The sequence below is a fragment of the Trachypithecus francoisi genome, unplaced genomic scaffold (genome assembly GCF_009764315.1).
Source record: "Trachypithecus francoisi isolate TF-2019V2 unplaced genomic scaffold, Tfra_2.0 Lachesis_group9, whole genome shotgun sequence".
Lineage (NCBI taxonomy): Eukaryota > Metazoa > Chordata > Mammalia > Primates > Cercopithecidae > Trachypithecus > Trachypithecus francoisi.
The window spans coordinates 1,425,366-1,449,367 of NW_022681474.1; the positions used below are offsets into that span (position 1 = coordinate 1,425,366).

At 57.0% G+C, this 24,002-nt stretch overlaps 1 protein-coding gene across 1 annotated transcript in view; it reads right to left on the reverse strand.

Moving 5' to 3' along the window:
• JAKMIP3 (Janus kinase and microtubule interacting protein 3) overlaps nt 1-24,002 on the reverse strand; it is a 94,661-nt gene that overhangs the window by 34,681 nt on the left and 35,978 nt on the right. The window contains 11 exon segments of the mRNA XM_033209789.1: nt 2,507-2,569; nt 2,895-2,978; nt 5,983-6,111; nt 7,382-7,510; nt 9,503-9,562; nt 10,387-10,422; nt 10,526-10,657; nt 11,599-11,745; nt 12,412-12,531; nt 14,041-14,256; nt 22,892-23,389. Coding sequence (XP_033065680.1) covers nt 2,507-2,569; nt 2,895-2,978; nt 5,983-6,111; nt 7,382-7,510; nt 9,503-9,562; nt 10,387-10,422; nt 10,526-10,657; nt 11,599-11,745; nt 12,412-12,531; nt 14,041-14,256; nt 22,892-23,389 — 1,614 coding nt within the window.

The following is a 24,002-nucleotide window of genomic DNA, read 5'->3' on the forward strand; positions in this document are numbered from 1 at the left end:
GTTGTTTAAACGGAACCAGTTGGGAGTAAACCAGATGCAGGAGTCCCCCATCCCTTCCAAAGGGTAAATGACATGGCCCATGGCACATGTCCTCAGCAGCCTCATGGGAGCAGGGTCCACCAGGGGCAGACAGCTGTGCCCATCCATCCCCTGGAGCTGTGTGGGGGACTGAGGGAGCAGCTCCGATGCTCAGGGGACCAAGATAAACTCAGGAGCATTGCATCCTTAGAGTGAGCCAGCTCAGTGGGAGCTGGACCCTCCCGCAGGGCCAGCTGTGTGCTGCTGCACAGTGGGCCTGCCGTGGAACACCTGCAGGGCCAGGAACGTGAGCCACTCCCATGTAGCCAGAGAAAAGCATGGCTCCAAGTGTGCACATGGGCATGTGTGTATGTGCACAAGCATTTCCGTGTGTGTGCCAGCATTTCTGTGTGCGTGTGTTCAAGTGCGCATGCAAACATTTCTGTGTGTGCCCATGTTCAAGTGTGCATGCAGGCATTTATGTGTGTGGGTGTTTAAGTGTATGCCCTTAAGTGCATGTGAATCTCTGCCTGTGCCAGCATTTACTTGGCACACACAGCATTGTGCTGAGCCCTGTGGAAACAGCTCTTCTAATTTAAGAGATGCTCCATGTGTCCCCAGGAAACATGTTCTAATGTAAGAGATGTTTCATGTGTCCCCAGGAAACATGTTCTAATGTAAGAGATGTTCCATGTGTCCCCAGGAAACATGTTCTAATGTAAGAGATGTTTCATGTGTCCCCAGGAAACATGTTCTAATGTAAGAGATGTTTCATGTGTCCCCAGGAAACATATTCTAATGTAAGAGATGCTCCATGTGTCCCCAGGAAACATGTTCTAATGTAAGAGATGCTCCATGTGTCCCCAGGAAACATATTCTAATGTAAGAGATGCTCCATGTGTCCCCAGGAAACATGTTCTAATGTAAGAGATGCTCCATGTGTCCCCAGGAAACATGTTCTAATGTAAGAGATGCTCCATGTGTCCCCAGGAAACATGTTCTAATGTAAGAGATGCTCCATGTGCCCCCAGGAAACGTGTTCTAATGTAAGAGATGCTCCATGTGTCCCCAGGAAACGTGTTCTAATGTAAGAGATGCTCCATGTGTCCCCAGGAAACATGTTCTAATGTAGAGATGCTCCATGTGTCCCCAGGAAACATGTTCTAATGTAAGAGATCTCATGTGTCCCCAGGAACGTGTTCTAATGTAGAGATGCTCCATGTGTCCCCAGGAAACGTGTTCTAATGTAAGAGATGTTCCATGTGTCCCCAGGAAACATGTTCTAATGTAAGAGATGCTCCATGTGTCCCCAGGAAACATGGGGGTGTCGTTCGCCATTCAAGATGTGAACCAAGCCTAAAGCAGGACCCCCAGAGGGCATGACCGGCCATGGGCTGACAGCAGTGCAGGGGCTGCGTTGGATGTCCCTGTGTGTCTGAAGCTCTGTCCTGCTGGCACACGTCAGACTTGTCAGCCAGGCTACCCTGGCTTCTCCCCAGAGGGCCGCACCTGCCAGTGTGAGACATTGCTGCCTCCTCAGGACACCTGTCCCTGCCCATGGACAAGTGGGGCAGGGGTCACACGGAGCACCCCTCACCCGTGCGTGGTAATGACAGCCCTGCTGGTCCTCCTGCCCCTGGACCCGTAGCCAGTCCCGCCTCAGACTTGGGCCACATCACCTGCTCCCACAGTTGCGGGGTGCACCCCTCTTGGGATGGCCCTGGATTGCCCAGACCTAAGTCTAGGGCCCTCGGTGCTGTGACCCCGGCTTTAACCCAGTGCATGGAGCAGCTGAGCCAGGTGGGCCTGATGTGGTGGGGAGGTGCCCTGAGAGAAACCTACACCCCCTTCCCTGCACCCCAGGCAGAAGCTAAGGCCACCGAGAGCAGCCTGGCCGCACGCTGCATGTTCTGATCTGTTTTTCATGTGAGAAAGTCTTCCAGCCCACAAAGCCCGGGCCAGGGTGGGGGTGGGGGCGGGGCATCACTTTGGGAGCCTCTTGTCATCCGGGGCCAAGACAGCCTGGACCTGGGTCTGCCAGGTGACGCCCTGGCAAAGTCTCAAATACGCACTCGCTCAACCAGGCTGGTCCGTGGGCTCTTTCCTGAGGACCCTCCAGCTTCCCCACAGGCATTGCTGGAAGGAGGCTTCCCTGACCCAGCCAGGTTTCCCAGGGGGATGATTCTAGTGGTCTCAAAAGAGCACCTCTGTCACGATGCTCTAACCACAGAACCATCAGCACAACAGGACACGAATGGAGATGCTGCTGCAGACAGGGGCCTGCCCAGACCCTGGAGAACAGGCCCCAGCTCCCTCTCTCCGGGCCGTCCTGACGGGGTCCCGCAGGAGGGAGCAGAGCAGAAGGGGCCTGCGGCAGAGCCATTCAGAAGCCTCAGCCCTTGCTCCACCCTGCAGCCCTGCAGGGACCACGGCAGCCCCGGGAGCATAGAGCAAGTCCTGCCAGGGTCTCCAGGGGTTCGGGGCTCACCTTTTCCACAAGCTCTTGATTTCTCCGGTACAGCGCCTGCTTTTCTTCAATCCACTTCATATCCTTGAAAATTGAATGGAAAGAAATAAAGACACTGAGAGAGGAACTCATAAACTAAAGTTTAAGTCGTGATGTGGCAGACCAAAGACCAGTCTGGTCAACGTGGCAAAGCCCCGTCTCTATAAAAAATACAAAAATTAGCCGTGCGTGGTGGCACATGCCTGTGGTCCCAGCTACTCGGGAGGCTGAGGTGGGAGAATGGCTTGAGCTCAGGAGGTCGAGGTTGTAGAAAGCTATGATCGCACCACTGAAGCTTGTCTTCAGGTGCAGCCAAATACTTCCCACCCACGTGTGCCCCCCACGCCCGCACAGGTGGCTGCAGGCTCACCTGCCCCTGCTCTGCCAGGGCCTTCTCCAGGTCCTCGATCCGTGCCTGTGCCCTCTGCACTTCGGCTTGTAGCTGCTCACGGGTCTGTAGGACGGTAGGAAAGATACATCAAATTTTCTCTAAAAGCCAGACAGACAGCACACATACTCGCGAGATGTCAGAAGGGTCTGTCTTTTGGTTCAGTTCATTGAGAAGTGACTGTTCACCCTTCCTTTGGAAGAGATGCTTTCTAAGAGAGGGAGAACTGTTTTTTGTTGTTGTTGTTGTTGTTGTTTTGTTTTTCTGAGACAAGGTCTGGCTCTGTCATCCAGGCTGGAGCTCAGTGGCACAATCTTGCCTCCCTGTAACCTCTGCCTCGCGAGCACAAGTGATCCTCCCACCTCGCCCTCCCGAGCAGCTGGGACCATAGGCGTGCACCACCACACCCCGCTAATTTTTGTATTTTTTGTAGAGATGGGGTTTCACCGTGTTGCCCAGGCTGGTCTCAAACTCCCAAGTTCAAGCAATCTGCCTGCCTCAGCCTCCCAAAGTGCCGGGATTACAGGAGTGAGCCACTATGCCCAGCCCCGGAGGGAGAACTTTAAGCCTTATTTGAAGCAAGAGATCTCACTTAGATTCCAAGGGGAAATTCTGCAGGTTAATTTTGAGGACTTGTTAAGAGAAATCTTTGTTTACAGGATGACACAGCCGATGAGGATGACTGACGCCTAGTGTGTGTGCTCAGCCCTGCCAGGTGCCGGCCAGAGGGCTTTGTTCGAAGGACTCTCCACATGGACCTGCTGGAAGCCCCAGGTGGTGCGGCTGCCTGTGCAGGAGCTGCCTCGGCCCAGGGCTCGCTGCCTTCCTGAATTTTGTGTTCCTTAACTGACTCCCAGAGCCCGCCCCACGTCTGCAGGAAAAGCCCTGGTGCTTTCCCTGTCAGCATCCTGGTTTGAAGTCCCTCCCGAGCGCCACCAAGGCTTCTAGCAGAGGTCTGAGCCACCTCCCTTAATTCAGTTTGCTCTGGTGGCTCCGAACCACGGGGCGTCTCACCCCACGGTGGCTCCTGCTCTCTCCGGGGATAGCTTCCAAGGGAGGGGTGCATTTCGGGACAAGGCACAGGGTCAGAGGAACCATCAGCCGGGGTGGGGGATGGGTGAAGGCGTGGCCTGTGGTGCCCCCGGAGTGCTGGGTCCCAGCTCCCTGTCCCCAGGTCCTCCTGGGCTCCTGCCATCACCCTGGCCTCTTCCGTCTCTTAAGGGGTTACAATCATGGGTGTGAGCCCTTGGGTTGGAGAACCCTCAGCAGAGGGAATTCTAGCGAGTCCTAACCCTGCTTCCAGACAGGGAAACGGAGCCCACAGAGGGCTGTGGACCCCCTGCAGCCTCAGGACCGTGGCAGGGATGGGCCCACGTCCATGTCTTCAGACGCTCGTCCTCTCCCACCCCCTTCCTTATCCTGAGGCTTCCTCGACTTCCACAGTGAGGAGTGATGTTTCCAATTATAATACAGAATCAGACTGTGGGATGCCGGCTAGTCTATTTTCTTCATTAATCTTTTCTGTATCTTCCAATTTTTAAAATAACCATGAAGCCCCTCTTGGCATCAGATTTTCCTCTGATTCTAAATGACATTAAAACATTTTTACATGCAATTTGGACATTTTCACTCTCTAAGCAAAGCTTCTGAGTTCTGCGTTTTCATGTGGCCCCCGAGCAAATGTTTCTCCGGCACCTGACAGGAAAAAGGGAAGACAGGATGCTTCCTCCAGCTCCCCCAGCTCCTGGCGAGCTTGGCCAGGAGGATGCGGCTGCGGCCCCGCCCCTGCTGTGAGGGAGAAAGGCTGGGCCCGTGAGGCTCTGGGCTGTCTCGGGGCTGCCGGGCTTTATGATGCTCTGAACCAAGGCTTTGACTTTTTCCTTTCTCCAAGGGTCATGCAAAAATTAAGTCAAAGTGAAAGCAGAGATATTTAAAGTCCCCAGTTACACAGACAAATCTCTCCAAGCCTGAGGAGGGGGAGTCAGGCCTCCCCACTCAGGACAGGAGGGGGGGCACGGAGGGGCAGAGTGCTCTCTTAATTTTCACAACAGACATCCCCAGTGAGGTGCCAGGAAGGCAGGAGGGAAACCAGCCATGTCACCAGGGTGGTCTAGGTGGACAGAGGGTGAGGCCAGCGGCTCCCCGGGGGCACTAGTGTGGACCACTCTGGGGGTGCTCTGTGCACACTCTCCCCTCGCCCCAAGAGGTCCATTCCCCACCCAGCTCAGCCACCCTAAGTTGCAGAATTGCTGGACACTGGTGTCTTTGGCCCTGCAGGGTGGTTGTGGGGTGGGGGAGGCCGACGGGAACCCCACACCCCACAGCTGCCTGCTCTGGAGAACCCCTCAGCTCCCCCAGAAAGCAGCCCGTTTCGCTGTGAGGGGTACCAGGTGCAGGTCCTTCAGCGGTTTCCCCTCCAAGCCTCAGGAAGTGAGGGGGGGTGGCGAGAGGACCCCCGACCTATGACCCATGCTCTCCCCACAACGCTTGGTGCCTGCACTACCCCCCGCGGCCCACAGAGGGCACCCGCCAGCCACACTGGGGCCTTTCCTGGGGGACGACGACGCTAAGGTGAGCCAGGGAAGCAGGTGGAGGGACAGGGCCGCTGGGATCCTGCCCAATGGGGAGGCCGGGGGAGAGGGTCCAGGGCCAGGGCAGGTACAGCCTGCGTGAGCATGAATGATCTCCACAAGTTTCAACACTGAGCTCGATGCTGCCATGGGTCATCGCCACGCTGCCAAGAGCGGGAGAGGAAGTCTGGAAGGAGACCCACCCTGGGCGTTGTGGGCCCCTGCCACCACCACCATCCCATCTCCCCCAAGACACTCACACCTGTGCCTGGCACTGCTCTGGGCCAGTCCCTCCCACTTGGGCCAATTCCCAGCACCGGACTCCTCAATCCCTGGTTTTGATTGGCCTCCATGGGCACCATCAGGACCGGAGGCAAAGACAGGAGAGGAGGGGCTCAGGCCCAGGAGGGATGGCGAGAGAGGTGTCCCAGCCTGGGCCATGGGGTCAAGCGGGAAGGCACAAGGGGGCCCGGAACGCGCGCGGTGGAAGTCATGTAGACCTTAACTTCTCGCTCTGCATCCAGCGTCCCTCCGACCTGCTCCTGCAACAAGGCGTAGGCGCGCTGCAGGGCCTGGTACTCCATGGTCAGCTGCCGGAACCTCAGCTCTGTCTCCTCTTTGGCCATGCCCTGGAGAGACACGGATGCCACACCCGCAGAGACGCAGCGTCAGCGGCCAGCACCTCCTCCAACGGCGGGGCCCTGGGGCTTCCCTTCTCCCCAGACATCAAATGGTGTGTGTGTGGGGGGGTCTCTCTAGCAGTGTGAGGGAGGGGACCCACTCCAGTGTGCAGGGAGGGGCGACTGCCTGGGGACGCAGTGCTGTTTGGAGAAAGGTTTTCCCTGGAGGGGGAGCACCGAGCCCTGCAGTGGGAGCTGAGCCGGCTACACGGCCGAGGCCAGGGTGAGACTGCTGGGCTGGTGGCCATGGCCAGGGGTCAGCTGGGGCTCCCGCTTGCCAGCCAGGCTGCCCTGACCCAGCAGACCCTCCGTTACCAACCAGGCCTGCACATGCTCTGCTCTGCTGAAATGCATCCTGGGAAGAAAGCTGGGCTTTGTGAAGGGGGTAAAGTACCCCAGGCAGCACGTCTCCTCCCAGGTGCACTCCTGCAGGCTCGCCCTGCTAGCTGCAGTGCCCCCCACCACCCCAGGGAGAAGACAGGTGAGCCTGGCCTTCAAAGGGTCCCAGTGGGCCCCCGGGGCTGGAAGGCTTGCCCATATCCAGGAGTGACTGAGCCCAGAAACCTCGGCCTGGCCCAGTTCCCCTGCCCCACCCTGCACCTGAGGCTGTGTGAGAACGTCTTAGGTCCCTCAACAGGTCTGTGGCCACTGGGCCACCCTCCAGGGTCTGCCAAGGGAGGCCCAATCCTTGGCTGTGCCATTGGCTGCGGACCCCGCTCCTTGTCCCACGGCCACAGGGCCCGCGTCCCACAACGCCAAGTCCTAGCTTCCGACCTGGTGCTGAAATGGCTGCCTGGACCTGAGGGTAGCCATCCTTCTGGAAGAAGGGGCTGGTGGGCAGAAACGCCTGTGCCGTTATCAGAAAGAAAACTCCTGCTCAACACCCCCTCACCCTAATGTGCTTTTGGCACTGGGACCAAACTCCCTGAAGAGTGGTTCAGACCCTCCTGGGGAGGCCCCTCAGGAAGGGAGAGCTCGCCGTACCCCTGCACAGAAGGGGCCCCGGAGGCTCAGTGGCAGGAGGAGGCAAGGTTTGGCCTTCATGGGAGCAAGAAGCGGGCCTCAGCCCACACCCTGAGCCACGTCATCGGAGCTTCTCACCATGTCCAAGCCAGCTATCAGCGGGTCAGTGCCAGTGAGGGCTGCCAAGGGCTTCCCTGTGAAAAGCTGGCAGCCCACACCCAGCCAAGCCCAGGACCCAGCAGGAGACCCTCGTTACCTCCTCCAAGTCATCATCCGGGGTGCATGGGGTCTGGTCCGTCCTGTCTGTTTGGTAAGAGATGGAGGAACCGTCGGATTCCAGGGAGGCCTCTTCATCGTATCCAAAGAAGGTCTCCACAACAACCGGCTTGTGACCAAAAGGCAACATGTCAGTTCAAACCAGACCCAGGCACAGCTGCCTTCACCCGCCTCCTCCTCCTGCTGCCCAACGGTGGGGGCCACAGCCCCACCCTGCAACACACTCCCGTCTCTGTCCCTGGCCGCCCTGGTGCAGGCCGAGGAGGTGGCCTGGGTGTGAGGAGGGCTCTATGGCAAGGCTGGCGGGGCAGGTGGGAGAGGGGCCTGGAGCCCCGTGGGTGAGCGGGTCCTGGACCTGCTCTCAGTGGTGGGGAATGAGGCCCTTCATGGGGCGCCGTCCCTGCACTTCCCTGAGGGTGGTGTCCGGGGTAACGGAATTGATGGTGGGTGCCTTCTCCGTGTGATCTCATTCCCAGTGATGCATTTCTGTTCTATTTTTTAAAGTTTCAGTCCTTGTCTGATTGGAATAAAAACAAAAACGGTGTCCTCCACCAGCTGGTGTGAGAGGCCCTGCCTTCGGGGACCCCCCAGGTTCACCCTGATGTCTGCACCTTCACCCCTGCTTTCGAGAATCGCAGGGTTCCTCATCTGGGTTTAGAAGTGTTACAAAACGGAAAGCCTGCCATCTCAGTCCCTTCTGCTGTGGCCACGGTGGCCTCCAGGTCTCCTCCCAGTTCTTCTGCCAGAACTTTCCAGCAAAACTCCCTCTGGGACCCCAAGGCCACCGGCTTCTCCTATCCCTGCCAACTGCTGGCCCCTGTCCTGTGTGCCTCCCCACGCCCTGCGTCCTCCCTTCGCAGGGCCAAGGCATCTGCTGGACACGTCCACATCCCAGAGGGGCCCTGAGCAGGGAAAGCCTGGACAGCTCCTCCTTCCCACCTTTCAGAGGGCAAGTGTCTGTGACCAAGGAGCATCTAACAACCTAACAACCTAACAGCAAAAAACACTGCTGACCGCTGAAAAGCAACACACACACACTCACATACTCTCACACACACTCACACACTCACACACACATATATATACACACATATATACACACACACACTCACACACTCACACATACACACTCACACACACACTCACATATACACACATACACACATATACACACATACACACTCACACACTCACACATACACACACATACACACTCACATACTCTCACACACACTCACACACACACATATACACACATACACACTCACACACATATACACACAGACACATACACTCACATAAACACACATACATATACACAAATGCACACACTCACACACACATACACACAGACACACACACTCTTAACATAAAGCAGGAGATGAGTTAGGTGCTTTGGCAGCTGCTCCAAAGTCTCCCTTAATAAAAATCATAGGTTTATCACAAAGGATTCTACCGTAGAGAAATGACAGGTGTTCACATTTCCTGGGGACGTGGGTCTGCCCTGTGGGGCCTGTGGATGAGGCTGCTGCAGCCTGCAGGAGTGCAGGCCGAGGATGGTGAACGGCAGGACAGGTGAGCGTGGGGTGTGTGCCACAGCCAGGACGGGTGAGTGTGAGCAGCCACAGCCGCCCGTCCTCAGAGCCATGCATCCCACGGGTCGTGGGGACTCGGACCTACACGGGCGGTGAGGACGCCAGAGCCGCCACCTCTTCATTGCTAGTGTTGCTGGTACGGTTTTTACCAATTCCTATCTCCTCTTGGAAATTTGAAAGAAACAAGTTTACTAAAACTGATAAACAGAGTATTTACTTTGGGTCTTATTTTGGTCATTTCACAGTAACAATTTTTAGAAATAATAAAAATTTTCTTTTCATCTCCAAAGACTGACTCCTATTAAGCACTCACCAGCACGCTCTCCACACACATCAGCACTCTCTACACACGCGGGCGCGGTCCTCTGCACACCCTCTGGGTGTACTCTCCACACACACAGGCGCGGTCCTCTGCACACGCACCCGCGCTCTCCACACACGCAGGCTCGGTCCTCTGCACACACACCTGGCGTACTCTCCACACGTACTGGTGAGCTGTTCCTTACCTTGGGAAGTTTTGCCATTTTCTTTCTTTGCTTCCGGAATCTTAACAGCTTGTCCCGCTCCTGCAGAAGTCAGTTGAAGAGGTTGTGTAAGTGGTGGAAGAGCTCCATCAGTTTCAGTCCATGGTTTACTGCCCCCGTCCCATCATTTGGATGACAGGGAAGATGGTGTCCGGGCTGGCTGTCCCCACACCACAGCAGGAGGCCCTGGCTCCAGCTCTGCTGCTCAGGGAGCTCCTGTCTCCAGGGTGACACGGGCAGCTCCCCGGTGAGGCGGGCTCTGAGCTTGTCTTGCTCAATCGTCCACCAGCCCCTCCTTCTGCATCCGGGGGCCACATGGGGCAGGTGACTTGAGGGGCACAGAGTTGTGGGAAGCTGGAAGGGACTCATGACCGGGGCCCCTCTGGACCCTGCAGGGGTGGTGTCCACATCTGTGTGGGGACTGATGCCCTCAAAATACTAAGGAGACCAGGGTCCTGCTGCTCTCCAGGGAACCCATGCTGTGGTTTCATGGCCGTGATGGTGAACCTCTTGGGCTGTGGCTGCCTGTCTGTGCTGGCCAGGGAGAAATGTATGGTGGGGTGAGCAGCCAGAGAAGGGCAGCCATCTGACCCTGGCCATTAACTCAGAAACACGATCGTCCCAAGCTGGTGCCGTCTCAACTGGGGCATCAGTGGGCATCCCTAGCTCCTGTCTGACCCACTCCAAAGGGCATCAGCCACCCGTGCATGGCCTTGGCCAGGTAGCACTGCAACAACAAAATCCACCCGAAAGGCTGCCACAGCCGCTTCTGTCTGGTCTGTGAGGAGCCCTGGGCACAGAACGGGTCCCACGGGCGACTGTGTGGAGAGCGGGGGCGTGGGGAGGCGGGCGCTGACCGTACTTACTAACACGCTCTTCACATAGCCGGCGGTCTCAAGGGTCTAGGAAAGGAAGACAGCACGTCACAGAACTGCTAAGGGTCCCTGTTAGCCAAGCCCCTTGGGAGCCAGAGGATGGTGCCGTGGCAAGCAGCCCGCCAGGTACCTTAGATAGTTCATCTATGAGGTTTTGCTGCTCCACAATCTGAAGCTTCAAGAAATCGACTTCTCTCTCATCCTGACTTTGATCAAGGTCGTTCAAGGAACTGGGTCTCCGTATGATTCCGGCTCTCTGTCTCTGAAACGCCAAGCAGCCCACATCACAAGTTGGGGAGTGAGGGGGTCTGGCTGATCACAGTGGGCAGGGGCTTCTCCCTCAACCCGCGCTGCCCATGCTCAGCTGCCTGGCTGGCGGTCTCTGCTCAGGCCTCAGAACAGCCCAGCTGTGAGGCCCTGGGGAAAGGAGACCAACGCGCAGGCCCGGTCCCACAGCAAGAGCAGGTGTGTGCAGCCCGAACGGGCACACGTGGGCCCTGCTGGTCTCCCAGAACACATGGCTGGAGGGGATCGCTCAGAGCCCTGAAGCAGACACTGGGTTGTCTGTGCCCATTTCCCACCCGGCCACCGCTCCCAAATCCCTCCTGACTTGAACTCAGTGTGAAAAGAAGGGGCTTCCGTAGAGGGGGGTACGGAGGGCGCCTCTCCCCCACGTCCTGCTGAATGACTTGTTGGGTAAACTCTGGCTTCATGGCCTTCAGGGTCTTCAGGGCAGGGAAACGCAGTGACACTGGCTGACGGCCCCCCACTCCTGGCTCGTGGCCTTGGCTCGTGACACTGGCTCGAGACCTCCCACCCCTGACTCCTGCTCGGCGCTGTGTGCCAGGCCTCTCCTCCCCAACAGCTGGGACCCTGCAGCCTCTTACCACCCTCGCCCGGGATTTTCCGAGTTGGAGGCCGCCTGTTCCAGGCCCTCAAGTGAGACGTGGGCAAACAGGCCTGGGGAGGGGACGCCCCACAGCCGCGTCCTTCGCACGGTCAGGGCCTCCTTCAAGGCTCCCTTCCCCAGGGCTGGGCTTGGTGGTTGCTCCCCCTCAAACATGCGTGAGGCCAGACTCCAGCAGAAGGCCTGATCGTCTGCCTGGGACTAGCTGTCATGCTAAATCTTGCATGGAGAAGGGAGAGGCTGCTGCCTGGAGCGCGGGTGCGGCCATGGCCCCACAGAGCCCCCCACCCTCTCACCATTTCTATGTTCTCCTGGGTGACAAATTTTAACTTGTTTTCCATTCGGCGTAAAGCGTGAGACAAATCCTCATTCTTCCGACTGAGGCGCTTGTTTTTATCCAGTAGTGGCTTGTACTGACTCTCGGCTTCTCTTACACGCTTTAACTGAAAGACAAAATTAATTACGATTGTTCTTTAAGTGGCAGGTCTCCACACAGGGTCGGAAGACTGACCAGAGCTTGGGCTGCAACAACGCCGTTCCCAGCCCACTATTTGGAAAGTCCATGCCTCCAAGTGGGGCCCACTCGCCCAACACCCAGGTGAACCCAAGCTCAGGGCTGGGCTCGGCGTCCGGGGCGGGTGAGTCCCATCCCATTGACAGATGGGGATGAAGATGAAGACCAGCAGTACGGGGCCAGTGCTTTGTTTTGCCAAGAAGGGCTGTGGTAAAACTGCCTAGCCCACTGGACTCTTGCAGACACGTGACAGCTCATGTACCCTCCAGGATCTCGAGTTACCTGGAAATCTCAGTGGCTATAAGGACCAATGGTGACAACCCCACTGAGGGGCCGTGTCTGCACATCCTAGATCATCTACAGAACAGAGAAGGCTTCCGTCTCCAGTAATGCAGAGCAGGGGTTAGTCAACCCGCCCTTAAGGGGTAAATGTGGCTCCTACCTGTTTTTGCTAATAAAGTTCAACTGGAACACAGGAGACTTAGATGCAAGGCTGATCCTTGTTTCACAAGGAATTTTGAAAGTGAACTCCCCCCAGGTCCCTACCTCCGCAGTCACAAACCCCCGGGAGCCAGAAGCCCCCGCCCGCGCTCACCAGCTCATTCCTCTCTTCTGACAGCAAGGCGTTGCGGTCCTCCAGTTTGCGGATAATCGCACTTAACTCTGCAATTTTAAGCTGGAAGCGCCGGGCATCTTTTTCATCCAACTGCTGTTCCTAAAACAAAAATCAACTGCAAATAACTGTTCCTACACACAGGCCTGGGAAGCCTTTGTAGATCCCAGCACGCTACAGGAACCAAACCCCTGCCGCGGGACCAGCGCCTTCGCCTCTGCAAGGCTGCCGGGAAGGTTCGGATCCCCCAGGGAAAAGGCACCCGGCCTAGCACCGTGGTCACCGCAACTGCGTGAGGTGACAGAACCGACGGGCAGAGCAAGAGACCCTGCCTCAAACACAACAACTATTTTAAGATAGCATAAAGTAAAATAATGAAAAGGAGCAGACATATCTAGAAGTATGCAGATGGAGAGGGTGGGGACGTGCAAATGCAGAAACCGCGAGTGTGGGTGATGCCAGAAAGACGCCTCTCCCAGCTCCCAGCCCTCTGCCTGGCCCCTGCTGCTGCCCCTTCAGGAGGGTGTGTCCCCTGCCCGGCGGGGTGGGATTTCTCTGGTACGATGACATGAGCACAGGAAAGACACTTGTTGGAGACTTTCAAAAGAGGTGACCTCCCCCAATGGGACTTCTAAAGGGTCGCTTTTGGGACCCCTGGAACTTCACTCAAAAATTGGTGGAAACGTTTGAATCCAGTTTCAAATCTCTCTGGAGTGAACGCCGTAGTCTACCGCACACCAGCAGGAGGGGCTGGATCTCATTCAATGAAGCTGTCTGAATGAGACCTTAAAATAATATTTTCTATTCTTGAGATGTCGCTGTCCTAGGACCGGCTCAGCTCACACACAGTTTTGTCCTCAAAGCGAATAAGCAGCATCCAGGATGGTCCTGGGCCCGACTCGAGTTCCTCATTCAACAGGTGCAGGAGAGGCTCGGGGTCAAAGACCCAGAAGGACCAGCTGGAGGGTCCCTGGACTTCAGATACCCCAGGGTGTCCCAGAACCACGACAAGGATGTGAGTGCAGAGCAGCAGCGAGGAAGCGGGTGGAGCTCAGCCCGGGGCGGTCGGCAGACCCCACACGGCAGAGCGGCCCAGGGAGGAGCAGAGAGTGGCATGATCACATGAGAAGCGGGTGGGAGGGTGACTGGTGATGCGAATGCCAGAAATCACCCTCGAGGGGCCAGCTGGGCACACAGTGGGCAGGGAGCCGGTGCGCCAGCCTTCCTGGGCCAGAGGCAGAGGCCGTGTGCTTGGAGACGGTGGCAGCGCATACCCAGCACAGCCTCCTCCCACCAACCCAGGGCCAGACCCCGGGCCAGCAAGTGCCATGGACTGCAGCAGAAGCCTGAGGCCGGGGCCCGCGGGAGGGTGACAAGGCTGGGGCTGACGCTACGCTGACAGGAAGGAAGGAGATGAGTCCACCAGCCCTCCGGGCCAGAGCCAGAGGAGCTGAGCACCTAGGGCCAGGCTGGGTGGGGAGGTGCCCAGGCAGGAGGGTGCTGGCTCGACTCGGGCTCTGGTCTCCTGGGGGAGTGGCCCATGCAGGGCCGTGCAGCCACATGGCCGGGTCTGTGACACGGTGTGGGCCAGCGGGCCTGGGAGGTGCTTACAGGGCTTCCCGAGTGGTCTGAAGCGTCTCCTGCACCGGCTGCATGAGGAAGTTCCCGTCTGGGGCTGCCCGGGTGCCGGTCGGCCTCTCGGACCTGGGACAGCTGCTCATCTAGAGCCTCTTTTTGGAGCTGCAGTCTCTGAGCTTGCCCGGCTTGAACCCCTAACTCTCTCTCCAGCACGAAGACTGCTCTGTCTTTAAATTTTATCTCCTCCATCTACAAGGAGAACAGAACACAATCACACAGGCGGCAGGACACGGATCTGCAGTTACCATAGAAACAAGCACAGCCCTGCCAGGCTCCGGGATCTGAGACCAGAAGCAAGAGCGGAGCGTCCTGGACGGAGAGCAGGAGCCCCGGCCCTGGGCTAAGGCACGACGGAGAGCAGGAGCCCCGGCCCTGGGCTAAGGCACGACAGAGAGCAGGAGCCCCGGCCCTGGGCTGAGGCGCGACACCCCGGCTCCCATCAGGCCCTGGCTCAGCCGGCTACACAGAGCTGCTGCCAGCAGGGGCCTCCTTCCTGACGGTCCCCAGGCTCTGTGTGCTCCGGCACGGTATCCCATTCGGTGCTGTCCTGCTGGGGCCCTGGGTGCACATGGGGGTGGTGTTGTCTAGCAGAGTCGGCAGAAGCCACTTCCAGCTCCTGCCTCTGCTGTAGGTTGGACAGAGAGGAGGACACCCAAGTTACCCACACTCTGCCAATAGGAAGGTGCCATGGGCAAGATTCTTCTCTAAACAGGCAGGGGAAACCATGGGGAACAGAAACCCTGGCCTGAAAGCCAGTGCTACTCCTTCCCCAGCCCGGGCCCACCCCCCAGGGGAAGGTTGTGCAACGAGGGGGCATCACTGTGGTCTTTGGACACCGCCTCTCCATGCTTCTGGGCATGACTAAAAAGCTGGGACCCCACACAGCTGTCTTCAGGCAGCACCACATTGCTCATTAATCTGGCTGCAAGCTGGGGCTTTCGGGGTGAGACGGCAGCCCAGGGGTGTGCAGGACGTCTGCCCCGCCAGTGGCTGTGAGGGGTCGGCGGCCCTCCCCACCCTCCCTACAACGCAACGCTCGGTGCTCAACCCACAAAGGGAAGGAGCCCTTCCTTCCGGGGATACAGCAGCCGCAGCCTGCAAGCCACCGCCCCGCTTCCGGGCAGGGATGCGCCAGCCAGAACGCAGCACAGCCGACCGACGGCCCCCCGCTCTTCAGACAGACACGCTCGGCACTTTGGACGTCATTATCCACGGCACTAGATTTACGAGAAGACAAGGTCTTCGGGGATGAACAGCTCAGTTTGAAATATATTTTCAAACAATAGAGCAGAATGGGATATCTTGCTGCTTTACTCATTGTTTGAGGTTTAAACAAGCGAATAAATCTGCTATCGCTGAAGTTAGCTCGGAGACATAGAAAGGAGACGTCTAATTAGCCCGGATGGAGCAAGTGATGAGCTGAACAGAAGAAAAGAAATCCTTAACTGCTAAATCCCATCTTCTCTGCACACAGCAACACTGAAAGAGGCAACACAGTCAGTTAGCGGGACGGGGGCCGGTGAAGCAAGGGCGTGTCCATCAGCAGCTGTGCCTGCGGCCTGGCGCTCACACGCTCAGACTCAAACAAGATTTTCTTTTATCAGGATCCCCTCACTCCCAGCTGCAGAGGCTGCCTGGAAACTGGAGAGAAGCCCTTGGGACGGTGGTCTCCAGGGCAGGGGGTGTGCAGGCCGACGCTGAGGCTGGAGGAGAGAAGACGCCCCTCCATGCTGCCCACCTCTGACTCACCTGCCCCCAGGTATGCCCCGCAATGTCTCTCAGCACAGGGCCCCGACACGCAGCATCACAGCCACCTGTGACAGCTGTCCATGGGCAGATCCCTGAGCCCCTCTAGATGCACAGTTAGAACCTCTAGGGTGGAGCCTGGGAAGCTGCATTTTACAAGCCTCCCTGCTGACTGTGAAGCCCACAGACCTGATCTCACCACTGCCCCACAGTGCTGAGGCCCCTGCACGCGTGTGTCCCGCCACGCCCATGAAGCATGCTCACTACACAGGACACGTCGTCATCCCCAGCACAGTCACTGGCAGCTGTGGCTGCTCCCAACTGGGCTGACCATGCCTCAGTGCTGCAGACAGGTGACTGCCTAAGGTGTTGGCAGAGTACCTGCGACCCCCCAGCAGGTCTCCTGACCCAGGGCCCATGGAGCCAGGACTCCTTCCAAAGACTGGGCCTGCGTAGGGAGCCCTCATGTCTGGCAGGTGCCACTCACACCACCTCTTCCTCCAGAGGGGTCTGCACCTCAGGGGAACCCTCCCTCCACATCGACTCTTGGTTCGGTGGGTAGTGACTTGAGCATACGAATGTGCCTTGTGACAGAAAAGGCTGCTGCTCCCAGCGGATGTGTTAGAGATAAGGAAGGAGATGTGCTTTGTCTTAGCTGGGGCTTGTTTTCCTAGCACAGAGGGTCTTGATGAGAGAAGGAAGGACCCCCATCACCCAGCTCCCAAGAGCTTAGAATGGGTGGGGGAGATGGGAAAAAATACACAGATGAGATACACAGCCTGGTCCTATTATTCCCTGTGAGAAAGCAGAGACCTGGGTGGTGGGGGGTAGGCAGGGGGCGGTTGGAGGTGGTAGAAGAGGCAGCCAAGCCTCCCTCAGCCTCTGGTGGGGTAGGAGAGCTTGTAAGATGAGGGAAATGTGACATTTTAGGAGCCCAAGCCCCTTGGTGTCCCAGGGACACCAGAACTTACTGCATGTCTGGGAATTAACCCTTGGGAATTTTTCTCTAGACAGAATGTCCAGGTGCCCCTCAATCATGGGATAATCTGCCAGCACCATGAGAAGGTGGTTCCTAAGCCTGGTGGTCTTGTGCTGGAATCACCTAAGAAGCTTTCTCTTAAAAAAAAAAAAAAAAAAAAAAAAAGGACTGATGCCCAGAAATTTCTGGTTCCAGACATGATGGGGTAGTTGGCATTAGACTTACCCTTCTGTGGTGAACAACTCTAGAAGCTGAACAGGATACACAACACAGGGACAGGAGAAGGAGACAAGGAAATCAGTGCCTGTCAGCACAGGGCCCCGACACACAGCGTCACAGCCCCTATGACCTCTGTCCACAGGCAGAAACCTGAGCCTGTAGATCAGTGCCTGTCATCACAGGGCCCCACCTCCCCTAACGTTCTCCCTGAGGGTGTTCTCGCAACCTCTCTCCTGGGAAACAGAGCCCCGAGCCGCAGAGGCGTCTTTTGTTGCAGGGAACTAAGATTAGAATTTGGTTGGGGCTGCTACAGCAGCTGGGATTTGGAGAGTGGAGGAGGGAATGGCAGAAAAGGAATGACAGAAAAGGAATGACAAAGATCTGACTAAGGATTCCCTCAGGTCCTTGGTCCACTGCTAAGCTGTACATGTGCAAGTCAGGACTCCCAGAAGCCTTGCAGGAAACAGTTCCTGAGAATCTGAATGGTAAGTAGAAATGTAAGTGGTTGCACATGGCTGTTGAGACATTACAATTCAAGCTCAGACAGAATAGAAGATCATAGTGATTTCTCTAGACCCTGCAAAAGTTACACTCTAGGGGCAGGACAATGCATTCTGATATGTACAGGGCAGAGGCAGCTCTGACCCCAGTGCCACCCACCACAACCTTCTGGGCAGGGAGAGGGTGTCCCTGACCCGCTGGATAACTTGGTTTCTCTAGCAGTTTCTCTAGCAGCCCAGCCCTGAGTGCAGCCTTGCAGCCTTGCTGTGCCCAGCCCTGCCCTGACAGCAGCGACCATGCTTGTGTGGGGTGTCTGTTGGCCCCTTCGTCCCCACCCTGCAGGCCTCTCCTCTCTCCCCTCCACCTGGCTTCCTCACTGAGACCCTGAGCCCCCACCAGGTGCCACATTTCCAGGCCTGCACTTAGGGTCCCAGGACAAGACAGGGGGCTTGCCTGTTAAGCCTCCATGCTCCGAGAGCAGGTGTGGCCCTGCCTGGCTGGGCTTCTGCCCTTGCCCAGTCCCTGCCCTGCTGTGTGGCCCCTCCAGTCTCTCCCCATCCAGGGCTAGCCGAGGTGCCCAGTGGGCCCCTGAGATGGGCCCTTGACACCCAGGAGCCTCAGCCCAGAAGACCCATGGTCAGGCTGGTGTCTGGGCCAAGGCTGGGTTGCTGGGGCAGGTGGCAGGCAGAGTCCCAAAAGCCAGGGAGCCGACCAGGGGCGCTGGGAGGCCTCTGACTCTGGGCCTTTGGGAGGATGGGGGGCTGTGTTCTTTGCAAATGGGCTGCCACTTGATGAAATACATTCAACAAATATTTATTGAACACCTATTCTACGTGCTGGGGACTGAGTAGTGAACAAAACGGACCCAAAGTAAAGACAGCAGGCTTTGCTGGCCAGAGTTAGGGAGGCAGAACCTCAAATCATGGGGTCCATTTTGGGAAGAACAGATGATGGTCCTGAGTATGTGCTGAACACCCAGGACTCTCTCAGACCCTCCCTCCTTCACCGGCCCTGCCAGACGTGACTGTCCTCAGGGTGGACCTTGGTGGGACAGGTTCACCCCGTGGGAGCAGCACCCTCAGACAGCACATTCTTGCTGGGGTTGTGGCCATGCGTGTGGCACTAAGTAGACGAGGGAGACACAGAAACCCCCAGCTCCCACAGGGTCCCAGTCAGGCCGGCCTTGTCCACAGTGCTCCATCCCCAGGCCTGTCTGTCCCCAGACTCAGATACCACCCTCCCAGGGCCACCGCTATGTGCCCACACCCGGGGGGTGGGGGCCAGCATGGGACGGCTCTCAAGGGAGCATGTCTGACTGTGAGCAAAGATGGATTCCTCCCAGAGGCTGATGCTCCCTGCAGCAGAGATCCATCCCTGACCCACTGTGTCCTCACTCAGGGCCTGGCGAGGCTGAGCATCCCATACCAGAATGTTCCGGGACTCAGGTGCCAGCCTCTGCTATGGCCACAAAAACAGCAAAATGTTTGGCTGATGTGAGAAACCAAGGTTGTGCGATATTTTCAGCTGTAATAGTAGCTGAGGTCTCTTGGGAGAACCTGAGGCCTCTGTCGCCCACCTGGCCTTGCTGGGGCCTTGTGAGCTGGGTCGGCAGCTGTCCTGGAACCTGGAAATGATGTTCCTCCTGCCTGCAGCTCCTGCCAGGCCTGGGAGGCTACTGTCCTGCCCCAGGCTCAAAGGCCCAGCAGCGCTTTGCACCCCCAGCTCTAGTGGCACTGCTGGCTCTCAGGGCAGGGCCCTGCCTCTGAACCCCACCCTCACCCCAGCCTGCCTCTTCTCTGACCGCCCCCAGTCCCCTGGGGCTGGGCACCTCTGGGCCACTTTCCTCCCACTTTTCTACCCCAGCCCTGCTCTGAGTCCCTCTCTGAGCAGCTTCCATCCCAGACTTACCCATCCTCACGAAGCTGCCCCTTGTCCCCAGCCTGGACACCGCACTGTGCCACAGCCCCCACAGCTGGAGAGGCCGCACACCTGCTCGGCTCTCCCAGCCCCCCCACCTCACACCTGCCCGGCTCTCCCAGCCCCCCCACCTCACACCTGCCCGGCTCTCCCAGCCCCCCCACCTCACACCTGCCCGGCTCTCCCAGCCCCTCCACCTCACACCTGCCCGGCTCTCCCAGCCCCTCCACCTCACACCTAGATTTAACTCCGCACCCTCCCTCACAGCTGGGCCTGGGGAGCAGCCCTGCACGTCATCACTGGGTTTTAGAGGCCGAGATGTTCTCTCATAAATGATGGCCTTAAAGGAGAAGATCTGAGGTCCTGGAGCCCTTGTCAGTTAGGCAAGTGGGCCCCACTGGGACAGGGTCCCCAGAAAGAAAGTGTCCCGGTGGCTGGATTCCTGGTGCCACCAGAAGCTCCATCACCACAGCTGATGCCCTCAGGGCACCTCTTGTGCTCTGGGCACGGAGCCAAGTACTCCCTGGGTTTTTCATTATTTTATTGAAATTACACAAAACCAGGAGATAGACAGAGAGATAGCTGGGCTCTGGGAACAGGGCTGAGGAGGAACTGATGGGAGGTGTGTCCCTGATGAGGCCTGAGCAGCTGTGGTCAGGGCTAGAAGAAGGAAGTGCCTCCCAACAGCTGTGCGGCCTGGGCTGGGCTCCAACAGCCACCCCTGAGGGAAGGGGCGAGTCACACTGTGGATGGGATGTGAGCCCCCAGCCAGTCGCTCCTCCACAGGAGCCAAGCAGACCCAGAGTTCCTGGATGGTGGTGGTGGGGGCCTCTCCCGGGCAGCACTGTCTTCCCACTGACGGGGTGTATATGTGTTTAAGCATCAAAACAATAAATAAAGGAGATGTCCCAAATCTATGGATTCTATAGGAAAAGATCATATAAGACTTTGAAATAGGCAAGAGAAGATTTCTGATTGTTCTTGTACTGGAATGCCAGAGCCCCTGGGGACGACCTGACCTCAGGAGCCTGTGCCTTTGTCTCCGATTAGGCTGTTCTACGACTCCATGGAAAGAACAGTTAAACTCTGAGAAGGGTGTGAGCGAAGTGCTCATTTCCTGGGCACAGACGGACACGATTCCTGCGCATGGGAATGCAAATTGTTTTTGTCAGGCAGGGAACGCGAATCTCTGTGGGTCAAGTCCTCATTTGCATTGGTTGAAAATAACGAGTTAATAAAATCTTTGACATGTGTTCACTGTTTGTATGAGAGTCATGATTATACCCTCTGTTAAAATTTATCCTTGAACAGTTTGGTTAAAATCCCAAAATTCCAACAGTGTTTTTATTTAGAGCAAAGATGATTCTGAAATTTAGATGGAATTCTAGAGGGCCAAGAAGAGGCAGGTTACTCTTTAAGGCGAACAAAGTGGGAGAACGTGCTACTCCAGAAATGAAGCCTTTTTATAAAGCTAGAATAATTACTACAAAGTAGGGTGGAGGAGGGACTGACGATGAGACACACCAGAAAGTCCACTCTTGTAAGAACAGGTGCGAGCTGGCAGAGGCGCTGTGGGAAGCGGAGAGATGGTCTTTTAAGTAAGGGCTGCTACAGACATAAGTATGGAAGATGGAACTATAACATGTTTAAAAGATGAGGCTTCCAAACGTTGGGATCAAAAGATTTCCTAAACAACACAAAGTGAGTGCCAATCCTAAAGGGGAAGATAAACAAATTAGACTGTTTTACTTTAAAATGTAAGACCTTAGATCATAACACGCTGCTGCTGAGAACGGGGAAAGGTAACCCACAGAACAGGTGACACACCTGCACTTTGGGGTAAGTTTTAGGATCAGCCTGCCCCTGCCTGCAGAAAAGCCTGTGTGGAGGGGAAGATCTGGTGAGGATGGAGAGTGAAGACACAGGTTGGAGCATGCTTTCGAAAATTTGAAATAAAATCCAGAAGAATCAGCCAGAGGATTCACGCGTAGCTGCCTCTGGGGCTCAGACTGGGGGTGAGAGGGGATGGCAGGGAACTGCTAGTTTCTGTTACGAGCCTTTACTTAAGAAAAAAGCCGTCTTCCTCTACCGAGAGCATCGAATCCAACCAAGACAAATGAAAGGGTCGTGTGGCACTGGGCAGAGGCAGCCGCCTGTCCCTCCCACCTTCCCAGGACAGTGGCAATGCTTCCTTCCTTCCCTAAACAGAAAAGCAAGCTTCGCGTCATGCGAGGAAAGCACCCAGTTCTTACGAGTGCTGGCTTGGGCCGGGTCCTTGGGTTGCTAAGGTGACATCGATATATGGCTCGGCACAGGGTAAAGAGGTGTAGGGGAGGTTGGAGCAGGGACCACTTTGGAAAGGAAGGGGATCACCCAGGTTAGGCATGTTTGGGGGCACCCATGTGTACGCCGTGGCAAGGTCACATCTACTCCACAATGGCTGGTTCTCCCTTCCTGGCTGTAGGTGTGGAGAGTGGTTGCCCCTCTCTGGGAGTTCCACCTACTGGCCCAGCCTGGAGGCCATCCCTGGAGACCAGAGGCCCCAGGAAGCAGGCAGAGGAAAGCCGCCCAGGTGCACGGTCACACCACGTGGAAAGACCACTGCAACCCATCAGGGTGCCCGGGGCTCTGGGTCCTGAAGAGGCACAGGCTGGGGCACCTCTAAGACAGAGACCCACTTCCCCTCACATCACAGGACAGTCTCCTCTCCAAAGGACAAGGGGCATCGGGGCATCGCATGCAATTAGTCCCTTGCAATCCCTGGACATTCTCGTCAGCCGAACCCCAGGCCTTTGAGCACATCGACTCTACTGGTGCCTGCTATGGGTGCCCGAGTCTCTGGAGCTATTAGGATGCTCCAGGTATAGGTGCCAACATTAGACCTCATTGACCCACAAATCCGGCAGCTCATCTGGTCCAGCCCAAGTGCAATGGTTCTGCAGAGACGGGGACTTCAGGGCAGCCGGAGGCCATCGCGCCCCCCGGGGCCTCCTGGTCTCACCTCTCTCGATCCAGTGAGTTCAACTGGAGAATCACTGGATAATTCCCTGAGTCCCCCCATGAAGACGTGTGGGACTCCTGCCGCAAAACACCAAACCCTGCCTGGCGTCAGGTGTAACCCGGGACACTAAGAAGAGGTGTCCGTGAACCCCGCGGTGGGAATAGGCAGTGCCGACTTCCAGGTTTCTTGCTCTGGCCCAAGTTAAGAAAGGAAGTAGAGCTAGTGTTTGTGGAGAAGGGGAGGTGAGAGTCTGGCCTGCCCTGTAGGGGCCTGACTGTGGGTCTGACCCTTTTCTAGTGGTCTCATGACTCTAGGGTCCTCAAAACCAACAGGGGTGGCATGAGGAGCCTGTGCTGAGAATGTCATGGGGGGTGAAGCCAGAGCCGCCCAGGTGCTACCTGCGTGCTCCCCGGGCCCACACCTGCACCCTCGCCCACGCCCGCCCCTGCCTGCCCACGTACCAGCCTGCGGATCTCCCGCTCACATTCCTTCTTGATGCGGGTGATCTCCTCCTGGTGTAGGTGGTACACACTGCGGATCTCCGCGGCCTTGATCTTGTCCGCCTGAATCACCAGCGTCAGCGCCTCCTCCACCTGCCTCTTGGCGCCCTTGAGCTCAGTGATCTCCTGCTGCATCTTGACCTTCTCCACCTCGAACCCCTTCTTGGCCTCCTCCTTGGCCTCGGACAGCAGCACGGTCTTGACCTTGTCAGCGCCACCGTCACGCAGAGCACTGAGCAGTGCCTGCAGCCGCTGGTTCTCATTGTCCTTGATCTTGATGACCCTGAGCAGCTCGGCCTCATGTTGCCGCAGCAGCGTCTCACGCACGGCCTGTAGCTCCTTCATCTTCTCCTCGTGCAGCTTTGTCTTGAGCTCTGTGAGCAAGACTGCGGTCTTGTGCTGCTCATGCTCGCGCACCTGCCGCAGCTCCTGGTTTTTCTCGCGTTCCACTTTGCTGACCTGAAAGACAACAGCGAGACCGACTGTGGCAGGAGCTCCAGCCATGCACACACTCACGCCTGAATGTGTATTTGGGAGGAGCGTCCATGATGCACACTCACACATCTGAATGTGCATTTGGGGAAGATTTTTTTGAAACTTGGGGGTTATCTTCCATTCTGGAATTACCCCTTAACAAACATGGCTACTAAAACCTGGAATCAAACCTGACTGGTGGAGGGCAGGAATGTGCACTCATGGCATCCACAGGAGAACCCTCAGAGAGGACACTCCAGCCTGGAACACGAGACCGTGCACACACTCAGTCCACGGAAGTCTGTGCACCTACTCCAGGATCAGGTCATACAGGGGAGGCAAGACCGTGGTCACCTCCCAGGTGGGTCCACCAGGAAAAGGGTGGGACTCTTTCCCTCGGACGAGGCCCAGCGAGGAGCGGGCGGGGGCTGCCCTGAGTTGGGACGGGGCTGTACCCTGCAGTGTCCCCAGGCAGCTCCCGCTCCGTTCCCTGCATTCCCACCCACATGGCAGGAGCTGCGCTTGTGTCCCACGATGTTCTCGGCAAACCTGGAAACAGATCTGAGCCGCTGAGCCATCTGGGTGATGTCTGAAGGGA